The sequence below is a fragment of the Xiphophorus couchianus genome, chromosome 20 (genome assembly GCF_001444195.1).
Source record: "Xiphophorus couchianus chromosome 20, X_couchianus-1.0, whole genome shotgun sequence".
Taxonomy (NCBI): Eukaryota; Metazoa; Chordata; class Actinopteri; order Cyprinodontiformes; family Poeciliidae; genus Xiphophorus; species Xiphophorus couchianus.
This window is the reverse complement of record NC_040247.1, coordinates 16173467-16196754: the sequence shown is the minus strand read 5'-3', so window position 1 is coordinate 16196754 and position 23288 is coordinate 16173467. Positions and strand designations below refer to the sequence as shown.

General features: G+C 37.8%; 2 protein-coding genes across 6 annotated transcripts; both read right to left on the bottom strand.

Annotated features, from left to right (window-relative positions):
- Positions 1 to 893: 893 nt before the first annotated feature.
- Positions 894 to 5217, bottom strand: cishb (cytokine inducible SH2-containing protein b). Of its 2 annotated transcripts, XM_028003237.1 has the most exons (3): positions 4962 to 5217; positions 3300 to 3450; positions 894 to 1746 (listed from the first exon to the last, which is right to left on the bottom strand). In XM_028003237.1, the coding sequence occupies exons 2-3, from the start codon at positions 3436 to 3438 to the stop codon at positions 1244 to 1246; spliced, it is 642 nt and encodes a 213-aa protein (XP_027859038.1). In that variant the 5' UTR covers positions 3439 to 3450; positions 4962 to 5217; the 3' UTR covers positions 894 to 1243. The 2 variants fall into 2 exon arrangements, with proteins under 2 accessions (XP_027859038.1, XP_027859039.1); XM_028003238.1 differs by lacking the exon at positions 4962 to 5217 and having other exon boundaries at positions 3300 to 3491.
- A 1646-nt stretch (positions 5218 to 6863) lies between these two features.
- twf2b (twinfilin actin-binding protein 2b) lies at positions 6864 to 22525 on the bottom strand. Of its 4 annotated transcripts, XM_028003236.1 has the most exons (17): positions 22120 to 22525; positions 21944 to 22044; positions 21770 to 21836; positions 20984 to 21083; positions 20742 to 20858; positions 20497 to 20652; positions 20349 to 20418; positions 19348 to 19490; positions 15063 to 15236; positions 14126 to 14221; positions 13938 to 14042; positions 13161 to 13175; positions 13031 to 13072; positions 12813 to 12938; positions 12532 to 12682; positions 10050 to 10171; positions 9287 to 9954 (listed from the first exon to the last, which is right to left on the bottom strand). In XM_028003236.1, the coding sequence occupies exons 1-17, from the start codon at positions 22278 to 22280 to the stop codon at positions 9787 to 9789; spliced, it is 1914 nt and encodes a 637-aa protein (XP_027859037.1). In that variant the 5' UTR covers positions 22281 to 22525; the 3' UTR covers positions 9287 to 9786. The 4 variants fall into 4 exon arrangements, with proteins under 4 accessions (XP_027859033.1, XP_027859034.1, XP_027859037.1 ...); XM_028003232.1 differs by lacking the exons at positions 19348 to 19490; positions 20349 to 20418; positions 20497 to 20652; ... (3 more) ...; positions 21944 to 22044; positions 22120 to 22525 and adding exons at positions 15332 to 15409; positions 16010 to 19140 and having other exon boundaries at positions 6864 to 9954; positions 15063 to 15241; XM_028003233.1 differs by lacking the exons at positions 13161 to 13175; positions 19348 to 19490; positions 20349 to 20418; ... (4 more) ...; positions 21944 to 22044; positions 22120 to 22525 and adding exons at positions 15332 to 15409; positions 16010 to 19140 and having other exon boundaries at positions 6864 to 9954; positions 15063 to 15241.
- Positions 22526 to 23288: the final 763 nt, after the last annotated feature.

Here is a 23288-nt window from a genome sequence, read left to right as displayed (position 1 = left end):
TGTGATGTGTTCAGGGTAATGTGTAATGTTAGTTTTCCACCACAAATTGCCAAAAAGACATTTCTAAATCCCAGTTTACCAGGACACATTCTTCCATGTTAGCTGTGTCCCTCATATAGTTTGTGGTAAACTGCTGAAGGGATATCTCTCAGTTTTCTCTCAATAAAACTTTATTCTTGCAACTCTTCCAGATTTTCAGAACGCATGGCAGATTATCCCACCTGACCTGTGGATCTGTTTAGCATTTATAGGGGGTTTCAGTTTTGCCATACTCTTTTCTTGATGACAGCTCCCTGTGTGATGTTTAAAGGTTGAAATATTGTTTTTATAACCTAACTCCGCTTTATGCTTCTCTACAACTTTCTCCCTGCCCTCTTTGTTCACTAATGCTCTCTAATAAATCTCCGAGGCCTTCACAGAACAGCTGAAGCTACACTGAAATTAGATTACACACAGATGGATTATTCTATTAACTAAGTAGGTGACTTGTACAACTGGCTACAATAGATTTTTATTGGAATATCAGAGCACATGTGCATGTCCTGGTTTTAAAGCTTTTTATTTGTAATTTATTTATTTTTTAAAATTTAAACATCATTTTCATTCCACTTCATAATTATGTGCTACTTTATGCTGGTCTTAACTTAAAATCCTAATAAAATACATTAAATTAGGTAATGTGAAAAAGTTCAGGGGTAGAAATATTTTTGCAAAAGAACTGCATGTCCAACAGAAACAAGACGTAAATTATCCTCAGTTCTGATTTGGTTCAGTTTTGCAGCATATATTTACCACACACTGCACTGTGTTAAGACTGACATAAACATGACCACCACTCATTTTTAACCTTCTTCTCCAGTGTTAAAGGGATTAAAGTTCTTCAAACTCAAAAGCTCAGATAATTTGGTTTATTCTGTAAAGTTATCTCTGCCTCATTGCCAACCATCTAAAATCCACAGGTTTTCTTTTGCAGCTCAGAATAAAACATGTTGGCAATCACTGCAGATTTCACAGTCGCTAAGGTAAACATAGAAATCGGTTTTAGGAAAAGCTGCTGTTCTGGAGTTAGCCCTACTCATTTATGTGAAGTAACGTTGAGGTTTCTTGTACTTGGGCCATCTCTGTCTTCTCTCCCTGTGCTCCAGTGAATCTGATGCAGGATCTAACACAGCTCCACATCCATAGTCATGGACAGGAATCCCAACCATGTTCCTGTATCTTTGTCCCTCTGCGTCCACCGGGCTCATATGAAGAAAGGGTAGTTCTGCAGGAAGCGCAGCAGCGGCTTTGGGAGGGGCAGCTGGTCGGTGCAGTTTGTGTGTTTGTTGATGGCGAGGCGTGCCAGGTGCTGCAGAGAAGGAAAACCCTGCTGCACGTTGTGCAACGGACGCAGGAGCTTAAGAGGAACGCCGCTGTCTTTAGCCGCGCGCTGCACTGGGTCCGGCTTGGTTTGGGGCCGGACGGACTCCAGGTCCTGCGCCGTCTGGCCTGAGGCGGTGTAGTGCTGGACGAGGCTCGGAACGTCTGGGAACGCTTGTAGGTGAGGCAACTGAGGCGACGTGGAGTCCAGCCAGAAGCTGCCTCTGTTGTACTCGATGCGCACGCTGGTGGGCCCACAGCGGGTCTTTACTGAAAGGGCCAGCATGTACTGAGGGTGGCTGCTGTCCCGCACCAGGAATGTCCCTTCAGACTTGGACTGGAGAACTTCCCGAGCTTGGCTCGCTGAGATAGAACCCCAGTACCAACCTGGAGAATAGAAAATAGTTTAAATGTCAGGCTCTGTCTTTTAAGACAAGACTAGTTCGTATCAACACTAATTGTGTTACTTCAACTGATACAAATGCTAAATGTGTTTTAGTCTGTTTTACAGAGGCAGCACTAAGAACAAGACCCCTCCACACCATTTACATATGAGCAGTGTCGAGTAATAATTCATTGCATTTACTCAGTTACATTAACTTTTAGACACCTTTTGGAAAAAAATACTTTTAGGAGTATTTTTACAACATTGTAGATTTTCTTTTATTTAAGTAACTTCATTATGAAGTATCATTACTCCCACTTGAGTAAAATATTTGATACTCTACCCACTGTGACTAACTTCACTGAATGAAGTTACTCATAAAAATTCAGCAGACAGAAACACAACTGCAGTTTTTGTTAAAGTTTCATTAAAAAAAAAAAATTCTGACTTTGTTATGTTGTAACAATGTTATTTATACAAATTATTTTGATTTTAGTCCTTAAGATATGAACATTTCCAAACAGCTTTGTATTTTGGTCTGTCTGATTATGTAATTTTTAAATATTGGTTTGTTTGTTTTGATCAGTTACTCAGTACTTGAGTAACTGTTCATACCAAATACTTTCTTAGTTTTATTTGTAAAAGTAGTGCTTGGGTCCCATAAGGGATTTTACATTTGGCATCATGCAAGGCTGGATTTAAGAAAGCTTGGGTCTCTGGTAAACCCGTAAGGTTTTAGGAAATTACAATTTTCCTAAATGTTCATTGTAAGAAATGTTTTCATCTGTCAAGTGAAGTTTATTTTCACAGCACATTTCAGCAACAAGGCAGTTCAAAAATGTTTTCGTCCTTTATATCATGAAAACACAATACAGTAACTAATTATGAAACAGCAATAAATGTTGCACTTTCTGAATGCGATCATCAAAATGATCAAGCCAACATACATCAAATATGGTGATCAATGTTCCAGTTATTATGAATCAAATGAAGCTCTAAACCGGTTTTAGCCTTGATTTAAAGCACAGGTGTCAAACTCCAGTCCTCTGCTGCTCCACACCTGAATAGAATAATTAGGTCATTAGTGAAGCTGTGGAGAACTGATCTACACAAGGAGGAGGTAATTAAGCCATTTCATTCCAGCGTTTTGTACCTGTGGCACATCTAAAAACTGCTGGACAGCGGCCCTGGAGGACTGGAGTTTGAGACCCCTGATTTAAAGGATTTCTGTGTTTCGGCAGTTTTGAGGTTTTCTGGAAGTTTGTTCCAGATTAGTAGAACTGAAACATTCTCTAAGCTGAATGTTGTTTCTCTATGTTTGGTTCTGATTCTAAGGATACAGAGTAGAATGAAACCATCCATTTTAAGTTCACAAATACCTAAAATGCGGTACAATTTTCTGTATTGCATACCCAAAAGACTAGTTACGGTAGTTGCGTTACCATCTGTATGTGGCGATGTAATATAGTCATTGAAATACACCAAGATGTGACCTTCATCTTGAGTAACATAAGTGATGTGAGTTGGTGTCTTTCTGATCCAGGTGTTGGTTTACCTGTGGTCTGCAGATACTGGAAATTGGTGGTGATGCATTGGAGGTCCTGTGCTGGGTGCCAGGCTGGAGGTAAGGGTTGTGAGTAGCAGGAACTTTGCGGCTCCTCGTGATGCAAGATGGTCGCTGCACGGGCAACCATTGCGGCCTGACACTGGATCAGGGCCGGAAATATAACAGAATTGACTTTCACAGGTGAGTTATTGTTCTGCAGGTTTATTTTCAATCATCCAAGACTTTGCTATCCCTAATGCTAAGAGATAAAGCTGAATCTGCTGAATCATGCTATGATTGCTCCGGGTTCAGGGGTCTGCAACCTTTATTCCCTCAGTTCCGATAAATAAAACTACTTTAGAGCCACAAATGTTACACCAACTTCAGGAAATAGAGCAACTATAATTTTTGATAAAAATCTACAATGAGGAATTTGTTGTGATGTTTTAAAGGAACACAATTTTATTTCTATATTTAGGTTTAAAAAAAGTTAGCATTCTCTTTTATTATTTCAGAATATTTATGTTTAGCACACACAGTTTCCAACCTAATGGCAAAAGGAAAAAAAACTAGATCTAAAAATATTGATGTTAATTTTAGTTCTATCCTGGATTTCAGTGCAATTATTCTGTGAAATAACCTGCATTGGTAATTATGTCTATATTTAAAAGAGTTAATTGATTATTTATTATTGTCAGCCAAATTGGAAAAAGCTGCTTGCAGCTCAGAACTGCAGGTTGCAGACGCTGCTTCAGTCCTGGGGCTCCCTAAAGCTTTTAACCCATCAAGTCATACACAAACTTGCGATCCACAAAAGTAGATGGATGAAGTTAGCAACATGTGAGCACATGGTAGTGGTAGCATTATGCTGAGGGTTTGTTTGCAGTCGTTGCTAATGTTGGATTTCACAAAACAGACAGGGAAATGAAAAAAAAGGATGCAAAAGCTTCAAGTTCATCGCTAGATTGTTATGAAATTGACACAATTAGGTGATCCAACAGGGCAAACACATTATAGCTGCTCTTAATAAAGCTGAAAACTAATGAACATTTACAGACTGCTAAAAAGTTTTGTCTATGCTTAGCAAACCAGGCAATTTAAATAAATGTTTCCATCTCGGTTAAGAAAACTGCTCAAATATCAAGAAAAACAAAATCTAAAAAGCTTGTTGGTGGTTACAAAGGCATGCAGTTTATTTTGCCAAGGGAAAATTATTCAAATAATATAATATAAATACTAGGACTGTATGTAAAATTGTTGTTGGAAAATCCCCCATAAGTTCAAACTTGTTCAGTCAGTTCTTATTTCCTAAAATAACTGGAGCTTTATCTAAAGGATTCAATTAAATTATTAAAGCTTGAAATGTTCAAGGCATTCCCTCCCATAATGAGATTATGTAAATTTCTGATTGCCACTAAATTAAATTAAAAACAACTAAATAAAGTGCTGAAATCATCCATAGTGCATGTTATTGTATGTTTCCATCAGAAAGCACAATAATAATGTCAAATAGCTTGATAATATTTTCATTCAAAACGAGTTTTTATTTTTTGGGAGTCCACGGGAAAGAGGGAAACAATGCATGAATAAAAAACAAATAACAGCCACTACAGCACATGCATTACATTCAAACGTCCACAAATACTGAAGATATGTTTGACATAAACTTACCTGAAATCAAGGCGAAAGAAAATAATTTCCACCACTAAAAAATAACCTAAATCCAGTGAATAAACGTCTTAGTGGTTCCAGAAGTCTGGACAGGAGAAGCTCCTCTGCTTAAATGAGAGCACAGCTGCAGAGTGAGCTCTGTGGAAAGTGCTGCTGCAGAGTCGGTTCAGCTGGAGGTTCCCGGGAATCCGATTCCAGGAAAGGTTTAGCATTTCAGCGCCCGCAGTCACAGATCGCGGCGGTCCGTCAAGCAAACACAAACACACACATACCGCTTTCCGCACAAATGTCAACATAAGATACAGACACGATCAGAAAGCTTTATGTCAAAAACTCACGACTAGGGAAAACACTGATACTCTCTGTATGGGGTACTATCGGTATTCCATACAGAGAGGAGGGTATAGAATACCGAGGGTGCCCCTATTTACTAAAGTAATACGTCATTAAATAATGATTTATGTATGTTAATACATTTAAGGGCTGCACGGTGGCCCAGGCTTGGGTCTTTCTTCATGGAGTTTGCATTTTCCCCATGTGCTTTCCAGGTACTTCACATTTTGGTTAATTGCTTTCTCTAAATTGTTGTTAGTTATGATTGCATGGTTATTTTGTCCTGGGTGTATTTATATAATAATATGCAATTTTGATGAATCACCATCAACAAGCTCTGCATGCATGATTGTGTGGTTTTTTTAGACAACATCTTAGGCATTTTACTATAAAGAATCAGCAACCTTAGGCTCTTATCTAAGAAATAAATACATAAATAAAATACATAGTTTTATGCACACAACCATGAAATGTTTTTGAAAAAGCATAAACATTTTTAGAGAAATCTTCCTTAATTATAGATTATACGTGTACATTTTTATACAGCTGAAAAATAGCAACAGATTTAATTTATGACACTTTCAGACCTCCATAGAAGGCGATCATCTTAGATCTGAGTCTCTATTGCATCTCTATTGCATCAGGAAAAACTTTACTTTCAGCTCAGTATTGTAGATTTTTAAAATTAGTAATCCAGTGTTATTGTAATTAGTATGTAATAACATATTAATAAATAATAAATATGTATTAATGTATTTTTTATTTATGCTGTAGCTTTGATAATATAATCAAAGATTATATTACATCTGGAGTTTGAAACTGTTTCTGTTTCTCAGAATTTGCCTGAATAAAGGTTCATGCAGATTTAACCAGGACTGCTTTCTGTTTTTACTTTGAAATCTGCCAGTACTACTTCCTGTAATATTTGTGACTTGATCTGGATGAAATGTGGCATGCTGTTATCCAGTTCAGTGAAAACAGAAACACAAACATTGGCAGTTTTAATTATATCATGACATTCTTATCTTGAGTTTTAAAGCTTTTAGCTGATATATATATATATATATATTTAGAAACTCAGTTGAATTTATTTAATGTTAGTTGTTTCTGTAAAAATAAAAATGCTTTGGTGCCTTATCAGATTTCGTAATTATTTCACTACCATCTTTCAGTCAGTGGTTGTTTGTTACTTGAAAGTCCTGCTTGAGGTGAAGCTCCTGTTTTCTTGGAAATCAACTTCTTATCTCGAGTCAGCCCGTTTTCTAAGATTCATCTTAACCCGGCCCGTAGTTCCCATGTATTGAGATAATGACCACTTGAAAAGCTGCTGTTCAGCTTGGAAACCCTGTTTCCAAGAAGAAATGTTCACATCAGGCGTGTTTCCCGTGAGGCATGAAAGCAGCACAGCGCATGGCTTCTGGGTAGAGTGGCTTCTTGGAAAACACAGGCTACCCTGTGACCCCTGCTGCTGCTGCTCTCCGAGTGACTGTGGGATATCACTTACACACACGCAGTTAGGAGGAAGTCAGCGAAAACACACACACACACACACAAACAAACACTGGGAAATACAGAAAATATTTTATTTTATGACCATGTAAAACAACAAGTTTCATTTAAATGTTGTTAAATATAGATTGGAGGAGGAGATAATGTAGTTTGTCCAAATTTAATGCAGATAGGCTACACCGCAGTGTCAGAATAGCACAGAAATCATGACAGAAAATCCATTTTAAAACAGAGATTTCACAGCAATTTCCCGCTGCTCTTTATGACCTCGATAAAATTAAAATTAAGCTGTAAAAATAAGTTTTAAGACGTTTTGAATCCATTAAATGCAGTACACTGAAAAACACACAGTCTCATCAATTATTTTTGGACTAGTGTAAATATCTTAGTACAATTGAAATAAGACAAAGCAGATTAATTAATAACTTTTTAGCAAATAATAGGAGCTAGTTTTAAGTCAATAACTTCTTATCTGCCAGTAAATCTAATACTTTTTCCTCAATATTAAGGAATTTTTTACTTAAAACAAGCTCCTATTTCTTGCTGAAAAGTTACTTATATCTGAGTATTTTAAATGTTCCAAGATATTTGCACTACAAACTAGACCAAAATTACTTGGCATGAGATTGTGTTTTTGCATTGTAGGCCTTTTTCGATCAAAACACATTTACATCACAGGAAAAATGCTCCGATAATTTAAAATTGTTTGCAAAAAGATGTTAAAAATCTGTGCTTTAGGTTGGTTTTCTGGCGCTTAAAATAAGAGAAGGGAATCAATTATTTCAGCAAAGCAATAGAAAGTTTCGGGAAAAATAAAGAAACCCCCAGGCAAGGTTTTCATTTGAATCAGATTGTTTATCCCAAATTTTCATAATAGCGCCTCTGATTAGTTTAAAAAAATCTCCAAAGAATTTTTTAGTCCGAGATTTTAAAGAGCAAAGCGCCATCTTGTGAAACATCACCATGTCACTGTGACCAGGTTCTCTTCTTTGCTGCTTTTGCTGCATGTTTTCCAGGACTTCAGCAGTTTTTCCAACTGGAAAAATCCCACTGGACCTGACCCACACCAGTGTGGTTCCATTAATTGAGAACAACCTGACAAGTGTGTGTTGAAATCACGAGTTCTGTGGTTTAAAAGTGAATATTAGCCATTAACAGTGCTGAAATCTTTCAACCAGAATCTGCAACAGTTTGCCATCTTTTTTATGTGTCCCTGAAATTAAAATGTAGATTTGTTTTATTATTTTAATACTAACAATTTAATTCATAAGCTGCAGACAGACGTTTCTGGATTTTGGAAATCACTGCAACATTTCTTGTCACGGTGTCTGCACAGTCTGCTACCAAGATAAATTAATTATTAATTAAACTAGCAATTGTCATGTTTTACAAAAATCTGTCTCATGGTGATGCAGACCCAGAGAAATAAATATTTTACAGAAAACGCAGAAAGTAGGACAAGCCTTTGGAACTACAGCTATTCCAGGAAGGAGGAAAAACTCAATGTTTTTGATATTTTTTCTTATTTTTCAGTCGCCAGTCCTCACTAACTGCCAACCCTGTTGTTAATCTTTGACCGTTCCTCTTTGCACAATCTTCATGACGTAGATCATCCATCTAGGAATGTAGATTACCAAGGAAAGGCAGGTTGTTTAGCGTCTTACAAACAATTTCTGTGTTGATTTGGCTCCTTACGCTACTGAAAGATGTAATGACAACTAATTTAAATGTGTGGCTCTTATTTAAACTCTTCAAAGAGTTCATCTTGTTGTGCATTCTGACAAGATTCTCCAGGCCTTTTGAAGATAGACAATCCCGCAGCATCACAAGGCTACACCGTGCTTAGCAGTGAGGGACTTTCCCACGTTTTCTTCCTTTGTTTTACATCAGACAAAAGTATTTATTCTTGAAAAGCTCAATATTGTCTCATCTTACCAGTCAAAGCTCAGGCGGCGTTTAGCAAACTCCACCGATTTACAATTAGGACGTGAGGAGAGGAAAGGCTTTTTTTCTCAGCATGTCTCCCAAACCACCGGTTGGCATGCAGATAGCATCTAATGGTTGCCACGGAGATTTGGTGACTGCAAGAGCTTAAGAGATTTATTTTTTCCTTCCTTAATTTCCTGCTCTCTGTGCATGATGACGAGATAAGCCTAGATCATCTTTCAGCCATTTGCAGTTGTTTTAAACTTTTGTACATTTTTATTTATGTGTTTTGTTTTTGGAGAGATAATGAAAAATCAGTCACAGTGGGATCACATCAGGTGCACATTATAAAAACCAATTAGATCTACAATTATGGCGACATTTTGACTTGGAGGATAAGAAAAAAACACTTTAGTGTCTTTGTAGTTTTGAAGAGAGGCTAAGGAAAAATTTACTTCTGTGTTACAATATATTTATACCAAAGGAATACAGGATGTTATTGATTGCTGATTAAAGGTTCCTACATGTCTAATAAACTTGAAACATTGAGTAGAAAATATGCTTCCATAACATTTATTTTACACAAGCAGTGTGGGGTTAGTTATATCCAGCTGTGTTTCTCCACTGAATAAATGTAATAAAATTAAAGTTTGTTTGTTTTCTCATACTACTGAGATAAAAGATTAATTTGCTGCAAGGTTTCCTGCACGGTTAACAATAACTGTTGAGTGTACTGTACATCTTTAAAGGCCTTCAAATTTCCACAAATATGCTGCACCAACACTAACAACAGGCCAAATTGGGGTTAAATATATAGTTAGCAGTAATATTCAGTTTCAGATGTTTGCTGTGTAAAAACCTTGGCTGTGTGTTGACAGCAGAAGATTCAGATGGGGAGGGAAATGTATCTGAGAGCTACATTTCATTCAGTTTCACTTTAAAAACTTTGTAGTGAAATAAAAATGGAGAATCAGTGGCCTGAAGGTTAGTAGTGAAACAGGAGATCATTTCTTCAACATTTCTAAATTTCTGTGGATATGATTAATGGGTGCAATGTCTAATTTTCCTCCCCGTTCTCTCCTGTCTCCTTGATGAGGCGCTTGTTGCCCCTCTTCCCTCCTGGGCCTCGGGGCTTAGCGAAGGCCTGCTTCAGGGTGTGCTCCATTGGGTGCACCTCCTCGTACAGGAAGTCTTCTGTCAGACTGTCGCCGCTATCTATTTCCATCTAAACAAACAAACAAACAAACCAGGGCATAATGACTGACTCAGTGGTCGTCAATACTGAATATCAATCTGCTGGTTATGTGGACTAACTTTTACCTTCTTGGTGACTTCCAGCTGGTAGTCTCGCTCCACCTCGTCCAGTAACCGGTTCTTACAGCTGGAGTACAGCATCCGCTCCTTGATACTACAGGTGTAGCCAGGCATCGAGTATATGAACACTGGAGGAGGCATGAAGGTGATCAGAAAGGGCACAGGAGTTATATCTTACTTTAAAGCTGCAGTATGTAGTTTATATAAAAATATATATATTTATTTTACATATTTGTTCAAAGTGTCTCTGTGTTGTGGCACTTTGTTATGAGACAGATAAACTGTGAAAAGATTGATTTCCTTCACCTCCTTCCTAAGCCGTCTGATGAAATGCACCAATCAGAGTCAGGAGGCGGGTCTTGGCGCTGTCAATCATCCTCATGTACTCGCTACTCAATGTGCTAAAGGGAGAGAAACAACTTATTGTGACAGGGTATGCTGGCTACAGCATAGCAGAAAGAAAGGGGAGTAGTAAGAAGGTGGTAAGATGAGCAGCGCCACAGCAAGGGTGATTGACAGCACTATCGCGTTCCTCCTGGCTCTGATTGGTTGTTTCTAGATAGCATTTGGAGCAATGGGAGAACAACATGTTGACAGTTTCAACAAATATTAAAAAAAAATGTTTTAATAAAAGTTACATACTGCAACTTTAATAACCAATATGACATCCAGCAACAAAGATACTTACAAGGTAAATCCTAACCGAGTTATTAATAATATAGAGTAAACACAACAGCCACATGATGAATAATTCATACAAATTGATATTTAATTCAAGCAGAAGTTCATTTGCCTCTGATGTCATAACATGGATGTTTGAAAAGAACAAAACCCAAACTCAAAACTTTCTAGTTGCAAGTTTTCTTCACTGCAATCCAGTTAAGTTAAGGCAGGTTGCAGGGCAACAGAGTCTTCAGTCGTTTTTACAACATGTTGCTCAGTCTAGTCTGAGTACCATTTAATAAACTACCTGAATACTTCCCTGTTACCCATTATGAAGTGTAAATTGGCTTTCCAAAAGCAACTAATTAGGATTAAAATGTAATTAAGATAAAGGAAAACATCTTTTGTATCCCATATTTGGTTGAGAAAGTTTTTTGTAAAGAATTATTCACACTTGGTTTTGATACTGCTCCATCAGTTTAAGCTTCCTTCAAAACTAAAGACTGAAGCAGGAAATGAAAACACCAAAACCTTCGTACAGCTGGCAGGAACATCTGCGATGAGTAATAACACTCACTGGGTGCGTCAGAGGAAGACATCCTTTTGTATTACGCAATCATTTAATTCACTGTCAGAGGAAGCCACAGAACTGATTTGTAATGCTTTGAGCATGTGGTTGGTTTACTGTGAGCTGTGGGGAAACACTGAAGCTGACGCGCTTAGAAAGGTCGTGGTTAACTCGACTCTAATCTGTCCAATGAGTCACTAAGATTTGGTAGTCGCTGTGGTGAAATGCCATTTTCACTGAAATGCTAAAATACCGTATTTTTATACTTCTAAATGTAACTGAAAGAGATAAAGAAAGTCAAACCAGCTCAATTTAAACATCACTCAAAAAGGCATTCACAATAAAAGAGTTAAACCCCAAATTATTCATACCACAAAGAGTTTAAGAGAACCCAATTATGCCACCATTGTCTATTCTTACTGGAAGTAATATTAAAGGTGACTTATTATGCTACGTGAACAGGTTAGGATAGATCTATGGTCTATGCAAAACATGTTCATTACATTTTTTTGAACAAAATCCTTCTTAGACAATTAAATTTTAGTCTGGTCATTTCTGCCTGTTTTGAGCTCCTTCCAGAATGAGCTGTTTTTGGGCCGCTGTCACTTTAAATCTGTAAAAATTGCTGCAAACAGATGCGTAATTATACAACCGTAGATCTTTGTGAAGCAGATGTAGCTTCTTTAGAACAACCAACAAGAAAACAACAGCAGCTTGTATATTGTTAGTCAACAACAAAACTCTTGTCTTTTCCAGCAGCCTCCTGGAGTCTTAGAACTCAGCTTGGGTTGCTAGGTGACGGGCTGGGCTCTGCTGTGGTTGCTAGGTAATGGGCTGGGCTTTGCTGGGGTTGCTAGGCGATGGGCAATGCCTGCTGATTTGTGACGTTACATTCTGGAAGTTTTTGAAACAGCACATTTTTCAGACACCAAGAAACATTAATTTATTGCCAAAAACCGACTAGGTGTTTTTAAAAAAAAACCCAAAACGCTTAGACTGTATTTAAAAGGAGTAATAAAATGTAAAAAATGTGCATTTTGCACAATAAAATCTCCTTTAAGGTTTTTGAGTTGTCCAGTCAACTTAAATTTGATTTTAAAAAATTGTTACATCAAACAAATTTTAGGAGATAATTTGCCAAAAGTACCAGAGGAAATATTCAAAACTAGTCCAGTACAAAATCGTATTTGTGGTGAAACATCATTTATCTTTCTGCATGTTTTCATCTCGTCTCATGAAAGCTGAGTGTATACTGACCCAGCGCCTCATGCAGCTGGTCTTGATGGGAATGTTTGAAGACGAAGAAGTGATATCGTGGGGAGTCTGTGGGGATCCTGAAGGGAAGCTCGTGGGTTTCTGTGGGTTTGGTGTGAACCAGCTCGATCGTCTCTCTTTCTACATCCAGCCTCTGGAGCACAACATATCCAAGCAAACTTTGAGGGACTAAATCACTTTAAATATAACTCATTATATTAAAAACGGCAGCGTGAAACAAAGACTGCCCACTGATTGCACAGTGGCTTTGTTTCCGTGCTCACCAGCTGGATGTAGTTGATGCGTTTGTGCTTGAGCTGCTGCAGAGCTCGTTTGGCATCTTCCTGTAAAGGGAACGCAAGACCCTGAAGAGTCTGTGCTCTCTTGTCTAAACCAAACTCCATTGTGACCTGGAGAGAAAAAACACAGAGCGTTATGAAACCAGCTCTCTTACTGCAGCGTGTAAAATGAGTGAAGTAGCCGATGATCAGAGCTGACAGACCCTCGCTCGCGCCGTTGGGGTTCCAATTCTTCTCCGTTCATCCTGCAAAAATAAAGAGCAGTTGCTTTCTTTGACTTTTGTTAATTGAAATGAACAGACTCGAGTTCTTGTGTAAGAAATATCAACCTACCCAGACAACTTTATCCTGAAGCAAAAGGAAGGAAAAAGACTACATCAAGCACTAACAATGAACACGTTCTACATGCAGCACCTTGGAAAGACATTTAGAGCGCTTTAACTTGTTTGGATTCGTTTTACTTTTACAAGACAGATTTCAAAGTATTTTATTGTTATTTTGTGTGAAAGATAATAATCAATCTTGCAGACTTCAACATTTATTTTTGTTTTCCACTCTGATAAATTCAGTAGAGAACATTATGACAAAAATATGTAGCTTAATATCTTCCTATTATCGCTGTCTCTGCTAGATGGAAGCCTCCCCAGAGCATGATGCTTCCACCACCATGTTTAATGTTGTGTTTACGGTTTTCTTTCAACAATAGTTTTTTTTTTCTTGCCACATTCTGCTACTCCTACTGGAACTATGAATCTCTGCAGCTCCTCCAGAGGAACTTATCAATCCTCTCTCTGCCTGGATGCTCTACTTGCCATTGTCTTTCTATTTTTGTATAATGGACTAAATTAGTGCTCCGTCAGAGGTTCATAGTTTGCTTTTGTGTTTCTTTATAACCTACCCCTGCTGTAGATTTTGTAATTGTAAAATATTTTACAAAAAAATGCATATTTTTTCCTTCCACTTCACAATGACTACTTTGTGTTACTTTACTCCTGAAACATCAGCGAGAAAACATAAACGTTTGTGCTCGTCACATGAACTTCTCATTAAAATGTCACTTTTAAACGTGTCAGTAAAACCTCCAGACAGCTCATGTGATTTCTTGAGCACCTCTGTGATTTTGATTCGTTGTAGTTCCTGCTCGGCCGATGTTAGAGGAGCTGGAGAGGAGCAGGAGGAACGGTGGCGCATGTATCCCTGAAAGCACAGATCGTCCTGCAGACAGAGTCAACAAAAAGCTGCCGATTAATAACACTCAGGAGACAGCCAGTGGACCTCAGTATATTTTTTTTCCTCACCTCGACTGTGCCAAACATTTCGTCTCTGATGTGACCTCCTCCAAACTCTTTCTTCAGTGTGGCACGGGTCGCAGCGTACATCATCTTCTGCCTCACCTACAAAACACACAGGAGGGATTTTTTGTAGCTTTTAAGTAAAATCCTTTTCACTAAAGTATTCTTACTTCATTAATCCATCCAAAAAAACAATCCTAAAAACACAACCAGAGCTGCAACACAGCGTTCTAGATTGAAGCATATCCATCTGTTAGAATGGCCTAGTCAAAGTTGAGATCATTGAGTTCAAAATCCTTGGAAAGACATAAAATGTTATGCTCACAAACACTAATTATACTTTACTGGTTTTGATGTACACTTTCTTTGCTTAGATTACACAGCAATTCATGGCTGCAACACTTACAAATCCTAATATTATTATTAAAGTCACATTAGGGCTTCACCTAATTTCTACAAAAAATGTTTTTTATGTTTTGCGTTTGACTAAATCAAAGAAAGAAAACAAGTTTGTTTTTACAGGATATTGTTAAAGTCATTCACTGAAAAAATAATTGATCATCAATTGGATTTAAGAATCTGTTTGTGCCTAATAATGGATTTAAGTAAATGACTCAAACATCATTTAAGACTCTTAAGTCATTTCTCTTAAAAGTCAAATGACTTAAAAGAAAATGACTTAAGTCATTAAGGTATTAAGTCATTTACTTAATGACTTAAGTTATTAAAGTAAATGACTTAAAAAACAAACAGGCAGAAATAAAAATTAGAGAAAAAGCAGAAAAAATCCAAAGAAAAACATAAAAAGATTAGAAGAGAATCTGGCTACATAGATTTGAAAGAAATAAAAATGTTTTGGAGCAAATCAGCTTATTTTCTCTCAGATTCTCTGTAAGTTCAAATTACTCTTGTGCAGAACTGAATATCTTATATCCAGACATACTGGTGACTGGTCAGGTGACCATGCGATGAATGTCCACTCGTATCCCTGTGCATTCTGGGAATCCAGGCGGTAAAGAATGTAGCAGGGCTCCTGAGGCGTGAGAAGAGGAAGCACAAACTGATCGTAGTCTTGGTCCCAGCTCTGCACCGGCTCTCTGAACGAATCCAACACCAGCTCCTCTGCAGAAGAAAATAATTTTAAAAAAAATAATCAAGAAATAAATTACACCTAACTCAATCAAGAGGCTTGTGAGCAGAGGACATGTTTACCATTGCTGATTATGATCTTCATTATTCTGATGGAACCTCTTCTCGCTTGAGCCAAGAACTGTTTGAGCTCGGCTGTAGCTGCAGTAATCAGATATAAGGCAAAACAAAGTTAAAGAAACAAACAGTGGTTCTGCAGGTGAAAGCAACTGAGACAGAGTTTGGTAAGCAAGAAGCTGTGGCTCCACCGAGGAGTGAAAATTTGATCCACCGCCAGGTATTCATCACACCGTCACCTAAACTGACTCAGAACTGACTCAACACGCCGGCCAGCCTCTGACCCGACAAAACCGACTTAAGTTCAGAAATTGAAAAAATATTTTAAACACAGAAAATCTTTATTCGCTGTAGTTCCTGATCTGGTGTCAGTGTGGTTACCAAACCCTGCGACCTCATGAATGATGTAAGATCAGGTGAGAAAGAGGAACACTTCCGTTAACCAGTCCTCCCAGTGCTCCAGTAAGTGAACTCTATTACACACACACTGCTGCTGAATAAATGAGTTCATTATCAAACAAGCAGACATTTCAATTCAGCATTTTGTGTGACTCTTTGTCATTTTAATATAACTGGATGAAGTTGCTAATGTTCTACACAAACGTTTGTAGAGTTGTTGCTCAAAACTGCTGCAAATTATCACCCCCCCAAAAAGCCCCAATCTAATTAGATTTACCGACTTACCGATAATCCCAGTTTGGTGGGACATCTTTTGGCAGTCGATGTGCACGGTTTCCCGTTCTTCTCATGCAGCAGAGACCCCTTCCAGGTCCTCAGTGTCCTCTCTCTCCCTGCAGGTGAGCGGCCTCTCCTCCGATGGCAGACAGACACAGAAGCACGCACAAGTGACATAAACGCCTGGAGGATGACTCGGGAGCTCCCTAACGCCTGAAACACAATCTCCGGAAGTGTGGCCAATGAGTAATAATGTCCCTGTCAGTGGATATGCCTCCCCAATGGGCGACCTAAAACACTTTGCATATCGATGGCAGCTGCGGTAATGGTCTTAAATGGGTCGCTTCCTGTCCCGTCTGGAGATCCAGAGATGTTCAGGCCAGAGATCAAAACTGTGTTTCCAGAAGCTGCTTCTGTGTTGCGTGTAATGACATTTTAGCACTCCTTCACAAAGAATGGACAATCAGGCAGACGCAACAGCGTGATCTCAAATTCACAGAAATGTGACACCAGGCCAGAATCTGATCGCTACATGTGAACATAGTTCCCCCTTCCCACGAACCTGCAGTCAGTACATCTTGTGCCTGTGACCAGAGAGCAGATGAATGAAGAGCAGGAAAGCTACAGGTACAACCTCAGAAAACTCACCAAGTGGCATTTTAGCATAAAGTCTTCACAACATTTTTGTCATGCAAAAACCACAAACTTCAGTGAATTATTATACAAATCTAAAAACAGTATTCAGTAACTTATACTATTTTACCCATAAATAAAATGTAATTAAACATGTCAACCTTCGACACTTTTCCCACAGCAAAATTCAAACATTTTGAAGTTTGTTTTTTTTTTTTACTTTTCCAGCACCATACTTTGGAGATTAAAATAACACAAACAAATTAAAGAAAACAGTTCCAATTCATTATTATATATCATTTAATATATGACATTATGTTATTAACAATGTCTCGTAATAGTATTCTACATGTTATAGCAGGAACAAGGTAAACTGAAATATAATAATAAAAATGTGTCACATTAAATAATTTCGGTAATTCTAACTGATCTAAAACAGGGGAAGTTTAGTCTGATTTAACTTCAGACGGTGAGGAAAAAAATTAAATACAAATATCTGGTTTCAACTGCAAATTTGGGCTTTTAATAAAATGTTAGATTGTACTTTGTTACAAAGCTGTGCTGTTTGAATATTAAGAACTTTCAAGGACTTTAAACTAAAACCAATCACTTTCCAAACCTTGAAAACATCTAATTGAAATTCAAGTAGCTTCAAAGATTTCAAACATCCGTACAAACCCTGTGTTGAGCATTTTACCAATTTATCCAATTCAGCTTCACAAAATGAAAACAGTGCAGCTCAGAGGAAGCTTTGGAGGAGGTGCAGAGATCCACAGCTCAGGTAGATTATCTGTCGATTGGACGACTTTTTATTGAGCACTAAAAAAATTTACAACAGTGGCAAACATGTGGCCTGCGTGAAAAACGCAGTGTGGCAGAAACACAACAAACTGAGCAAACATTGGCGACCTTGAAACTTGGAGGTAGAGACAGGGATGCTGGTAAGAGTTCATGGGGAAACGGATGGATAAACATGCAAGGCGATCCTGCAAGGAAAACACATCAGAAGCTGCAACTCAAATTTCTACTTGTAAAACAAAAAGTAAGAAGAAGAAAAATTGTTTCAGATCCCCGTTATAGTTATTCACAATCTTGTTTTGGTCTTTTACATGAAATCCTAATAAAGTTCTTCAAGTTTGTGGTTGTAGTGAATGAACAGGTGAAAAGATTGAAGGGGAAACGGTACTTTAGTAAGGCACGGTTTGGCATGAAACACCACACCGACTTTTATGTAAGAGGAGCTTCATAGTGATGTAAAATATCTGGATAGACGTCGGTATCACAATCACCAGACACAAAAACGAGCTAACGCGGAAAAAAGACACCAGAACTATTAAAAGTTTAAAGAGAAGAAGAATAAATTGGTACAAATTTAAACTGCTGTACTTGATTTCTTTCATTTATTCACACATGATTTGCTCACACACATACACGCTCACACACAGGTGTCGGTAAGAGAAAGATAAGTGTGTGCCTGTGAGGTTACCTGTGATGGGATCATCCATTATTCACTCTGTGGTGAGTACACTACCCAAGCATGAATACATTATTCAGCGTGGCTCCCACCCCTCTCCTCTGCTTCAGGAAGACAAAGTTTTAGATGCACGAAGACACATCACCGTCTCTGATCCTCAGTGTTGGGAGACTGACCTGACAGTTTTCAGGTCAATCTCCAATACTCCAAATTATCCAAACGTTCACTCCGACTATGTGACATAATTATGGAAAACGTACTGAGAATAGCACCATCTCAACGAGCCAATTTACGTTGAGCTATACTACAAAAAAACAATCAACTACATGGAAATGAGGACTATGTGTTTGACTAAATGTGAATTTATGCAACTGGAAAACTTTGTGGTTAAGCATCATACATTTTAATCTATAGAAAATTAACAATGTTAAAAGCAAAAGTCTCCCAAAACAGCATCCAAACTTTGCACTTTAGACTAAAGTTTATTTTATTTTTTAACTCTCACATTGCTGAAATATATAAGTGGCATGTTTCAACATTACTACTTCCATCTTTGTCAAAGCTGTGAACAACAGACATAAAAAAATAACAGTTTTCAGTCTTTATCACATATGGACACAATGAGTCTCATTGATACATTTGCATTTTAGTGCTTTTCAAAAAAACTTGTTTTGCTTTTTTTAAAATTTTGTTTCAGGTTTTGGAGTTTGTAAAATGTTATGACTGAAATAGATGGATGGATGCTAAAAACAAAAATGGCAAAAGAGAAAAAAGAAAGTTTCTCTTTACAACATAACAGTTTATTATTAAAAACCTAAGTAAAAACTGTCCATTGAACAGGTAGTATAAAAGACATGGTATAAAATTATAAAAAATGAGCACCTAAACTGTCTTAAAAACGTTTTTTTTTTTAACCCAGAACTGACAGCATCTTTTAGCTTTTCACATAATACTGACGCAGAAGGAACAATAACTTAAAATGCAAAATTAACGACATTTAAAAGTACTTCTGAATTTCTTGGTTAAGAAGTTGCAACTGTGCCAAAGTGGAGTGCAACACATTAAGATATCCAACTTCACTGCTGGGTGGGAAGCTGTTTCAGCCCTCTATAAGTCATCAATGCACGGGAGCCAAAGAGACTGGAAAACACATGAAAACAGTAAACATGAGCAGCAAAGTCAGAAGCACTTTGTCCAGCAGTGCAACTCTGAGAGCGTCATATAATGTGTTTGCTCTCACCGTGTTTGTGCAGGCGCTGGCAAACGTCATATATCTGGGGTTAAACTGCAGAGTGTTGATAGGGCCTGGATGTTTGCCGTCCAACACGGCCACCTTCATCCCACTTTCAGTGCTCCAAACGTGAACTCTTCCGTCCTCTGAACCTGCACGAGACAGAGTCTGTGTACACCGCCGGCCCAAATGGTCAAACTCCTTTATCCTTTTCACGTACTGCTTCGTTACGACCACAGGCTTCAGTGCAGTTTGTGATGAAGACCAGGCAATGCCAGGTTGAGGAGAAAATGGTTGGGTTAGAAAACAGCAACCCGAGCTTTGAAAATCTCAGAGAAAAATTATTTTCGTCATCCTGTGAAGCCTACAAACCAAAAGGTCTACTGTGGGCGGAGGTTCGACTTCCAGCAGGACAACAACTGGCTGAGACCTAAATCTGTTTAAGATTTAACAGATTCAACCTAAATTTGTGTAACAAGACTAAGCCTGATCAATTAAAATAAGCTCAATAATTTCCATTTGCATAATTTATTGTTTTCCTTTTTTCTCTCTCCTTCTACCAAAAAATGGTGCTTTGATCTCAATTAGTCCTTTTTTGAAGGACAATTTTGTTTACAGAGACTTCATAATTCATTTTATTTGTTGTTTCTGTTGTTTTGTTTTTATTTTTGGATATTTTAAATGTCTTCCAGTTTAATGATCTTTGACAATTATGCCACGCCATTATGCCACTACCTTCATATTACTTGAAAACTGTCTCAAAACAACAATATTATCATTTATCGCAATAATTTCCGAGACAATTTATTGTCCAGTAAAATTTGTTATCATGACAGGCCTAAACAAGACTTAAAATTTGATCCTCACAAATGTCCTCCTAGGAAGTTCGTAGTTGTAAAATGACAAAATTAATAAAAATGCAAGATGCTTGAATACTTGTGTGAGGCCTTGTGTTGCCCCCCCATCTGACAGGAAGGGACCTAAACAAGTGAAGAAGTTCTGTTTCTTACCAATCATGACAAATTGTGAGTCTGGGGTGAAGCAGGCCTCCAGGGCGATGCCTTTGTTATTGTTGTAACCCTGAAATCAGGTGAAACACTGTGACACATCCAGCTATTTACCAGTCCCGTCTCTTTATTACATGTTAATGAGTCTTACTGAAAAAGTGTGCAGCACCGAACCACTGAAGGCATTCAGGATGCGAACGGCGCCTCCATTGGTGCAAATGAGAATGAGCTTCCCATCGTCACTGAATTTCAGTCCAGTCCAGTCACAGACGCGATTTAATCTGGCCTCAAAGCACGCAAAGGGACCCTAACACAAACGGGAAGACCGTAGATGTCACTAGTCAGACCTTCATTTCTTCATGAAGGTCAGGTCACACATCCGACAGTGATTTGTACCTTGTCAAAAGCACGAATGTCGTACAGTTTGATGGCCTGTGACTCCACTCCAGCTGCAAAAACCAGCCCATCCGGGTCAAATGAACAGACAGGTTTCCCCAAAGGATCGGTCAAACCCTGAGACACAAATAAACACAGAGGCAAGACAACAGGATTTAATGAAACGCCACCATCCTACATATCTTTTGAATTTTCTTTGTTTTTATTAGTAAAGGAAAGTGGAGCTTGAACTAAACTCTCACTTGACAGTTGGGAGAACGCAGATCCCAGATGCGGATCGTCTTATCCAACGAACTGGAAATGAACGTCTCGTCCACCGGAGACATGGAGAGTGCCGTTACCCTGATTGGAAAAATAAAATTCACTTTGATCGTTCAGGAAGGAGCTGCCAGTTCATATAAAGCAAAAACAACTTAGTCTGGTAATGCTCCACCATCCAAACTACTGTCATAGAAAACGTTGAAAAGTTTTCAGAAAATGCAACAAAAGTGAAATAATGGCACCTGACAGACAGAGTTTTTACTGACAAACCCATTTGAATATAGATTTTCTTTAATTAAATCTAGAACTTCATCCTACCAATAAAGGTTCAAAATTTAAGAGAAACATATTTCTTAACTTCGTTACATGTGTCAATAACTTGATATTGTGGAGATAGAAAGTGTTTGTGGATTATTAGTGACTCAGTTATTTTTATGGGAATGTCTGTGATAAACAAACACACAGATCAAAACTAACTCTGTCTGCACATCAACACACCATCTCCATGAGGAACAATGGTGATGGCAGTATTATGCTGCGGGATTATTTTTTTCAGCATGAAAAGGGGAAGCTGGTCGGAGTTGTTAGGAAGATACAGCCACAACTACAGCTGAATGGATGGAAGGTCTAGTCAAAGTCCAGACTTAAATTGAAATAGGAATTAGAAGTTTGTGGATGTAGCTTGACAAAATGTGAAATAAAAAACCCCTGAAGGAATACGAATACTTTCTCAAGGCTGAATGTTGACTCTTCTGCGTATTACTCACCTTGCAGTGTGACCAGGGAAATACCGGATAAACTTGTTGTCAGTGAGCGACAGATATCTAATTGTATCTGGAAGACAGAAAACAAGCTCTGATTAATAAAAATGAAGTTTATGCTACTCATTAGACCTCATGCCGTGTGGTGACAACAATAGGCTGTAACCTGCAGGTTCCTACCGTCCAGCTTGTTGGAGCTGAAGACCACAGTCTGGACCTCCCTCTGCGTGAAGCGGATCAGATCTACTCCGTACTTCTTGCTGTACAGGGTACTGAACGGTCTGGAGCAGAAAATAATCAGAACTTAACTCATATTCACACGACTCTGGTTTATAAACATTGACCTGCCCACTTACTTTCCCTCCTGGATGTCATATAAAACAATAGAGTCGTCGTCGCTGCTTGAAACGGCATGTTCTCCATTTGAGCTGTAGTCCACACAGTTAACTTTCTCTGAATTCAGTCGATACGTCCTGGCAACTTTAAAACTCCTCAGCAGGCTGTCCGTGATCTTCATTGCTCCAGCAGCCCATTAAAAACATAAAAACAGAGCAAGCGCGTCGTTTTTCCTCTGCTCAACTTAACTGCGTTTTAAAATCATTTCTGCTTAGAAAAGCTTTGCATTATATCAAATTACCGCTGACAGACACGTATAATTGGTTATATTTTCGTTATTAATGCCTTAAATTATGTTTTTCTTCCTCTTCTGATTCTTCTAGGTTTCTTTAGTTGATTAGCAGGAAACGTATGATATGCGTTACCGCCACCTACTGGAATGGAGTATGGCTAAAAAATATCTTATTTCATTCATATTATCATAAATATATATGATATATATATATATATATATATAAATTCTTCCAATTTGTGTTTTTTTTTTGTAGAAGCCTAGTTGTGTTTTGTTCCTCGTTTCTTTCTTTGTATTGGTAAACAAATATATTATTTCAATAAAAAAATTGTAATCTTATTGTTTTCCTATAACCCCCGCCCCCAACAAACAACACATTTTTATTAGCCTTTTTATTCTTTCTCTTATTTTTATTTCGTGGAAAGTTATGCCTCAAACATCCTGTAACTTTGTAGTCAGAAGCGTCTTTAGGTTAAACACATTATAGGTTTTAATTTAAAATTAGATTTTTTGTTGCTGGAAATGAACTAAAAACATCTTAGATCATTCATATGTCTAACAAATAAAATGACCAAACTCTGCACATTAACACAATAATGTGTTGATGTGTGGAGTTAGTTGATGCGCCCTTTTTATTTCTTGTTGCACAGAACAGAGTAGAAAAACAATTGGCCCCAAAAGTTACATAAACGTTTAAGGCAAATGCCACATTAAAGTTACTTTTGGTAAAAATAACAATAAAAAAAATCTTGCCTGATTTAATGTTGTGCAGGTAAAGTAGAAAGAATTCTAAATAATATTATTATTGCAGTTTTTTAATAGAGAAAAATTAAAAATTTTTACCTGCAAAAAGTTTTGATACCACCGAACTAAACGCTTGAGTCCTTTTACTTTGAA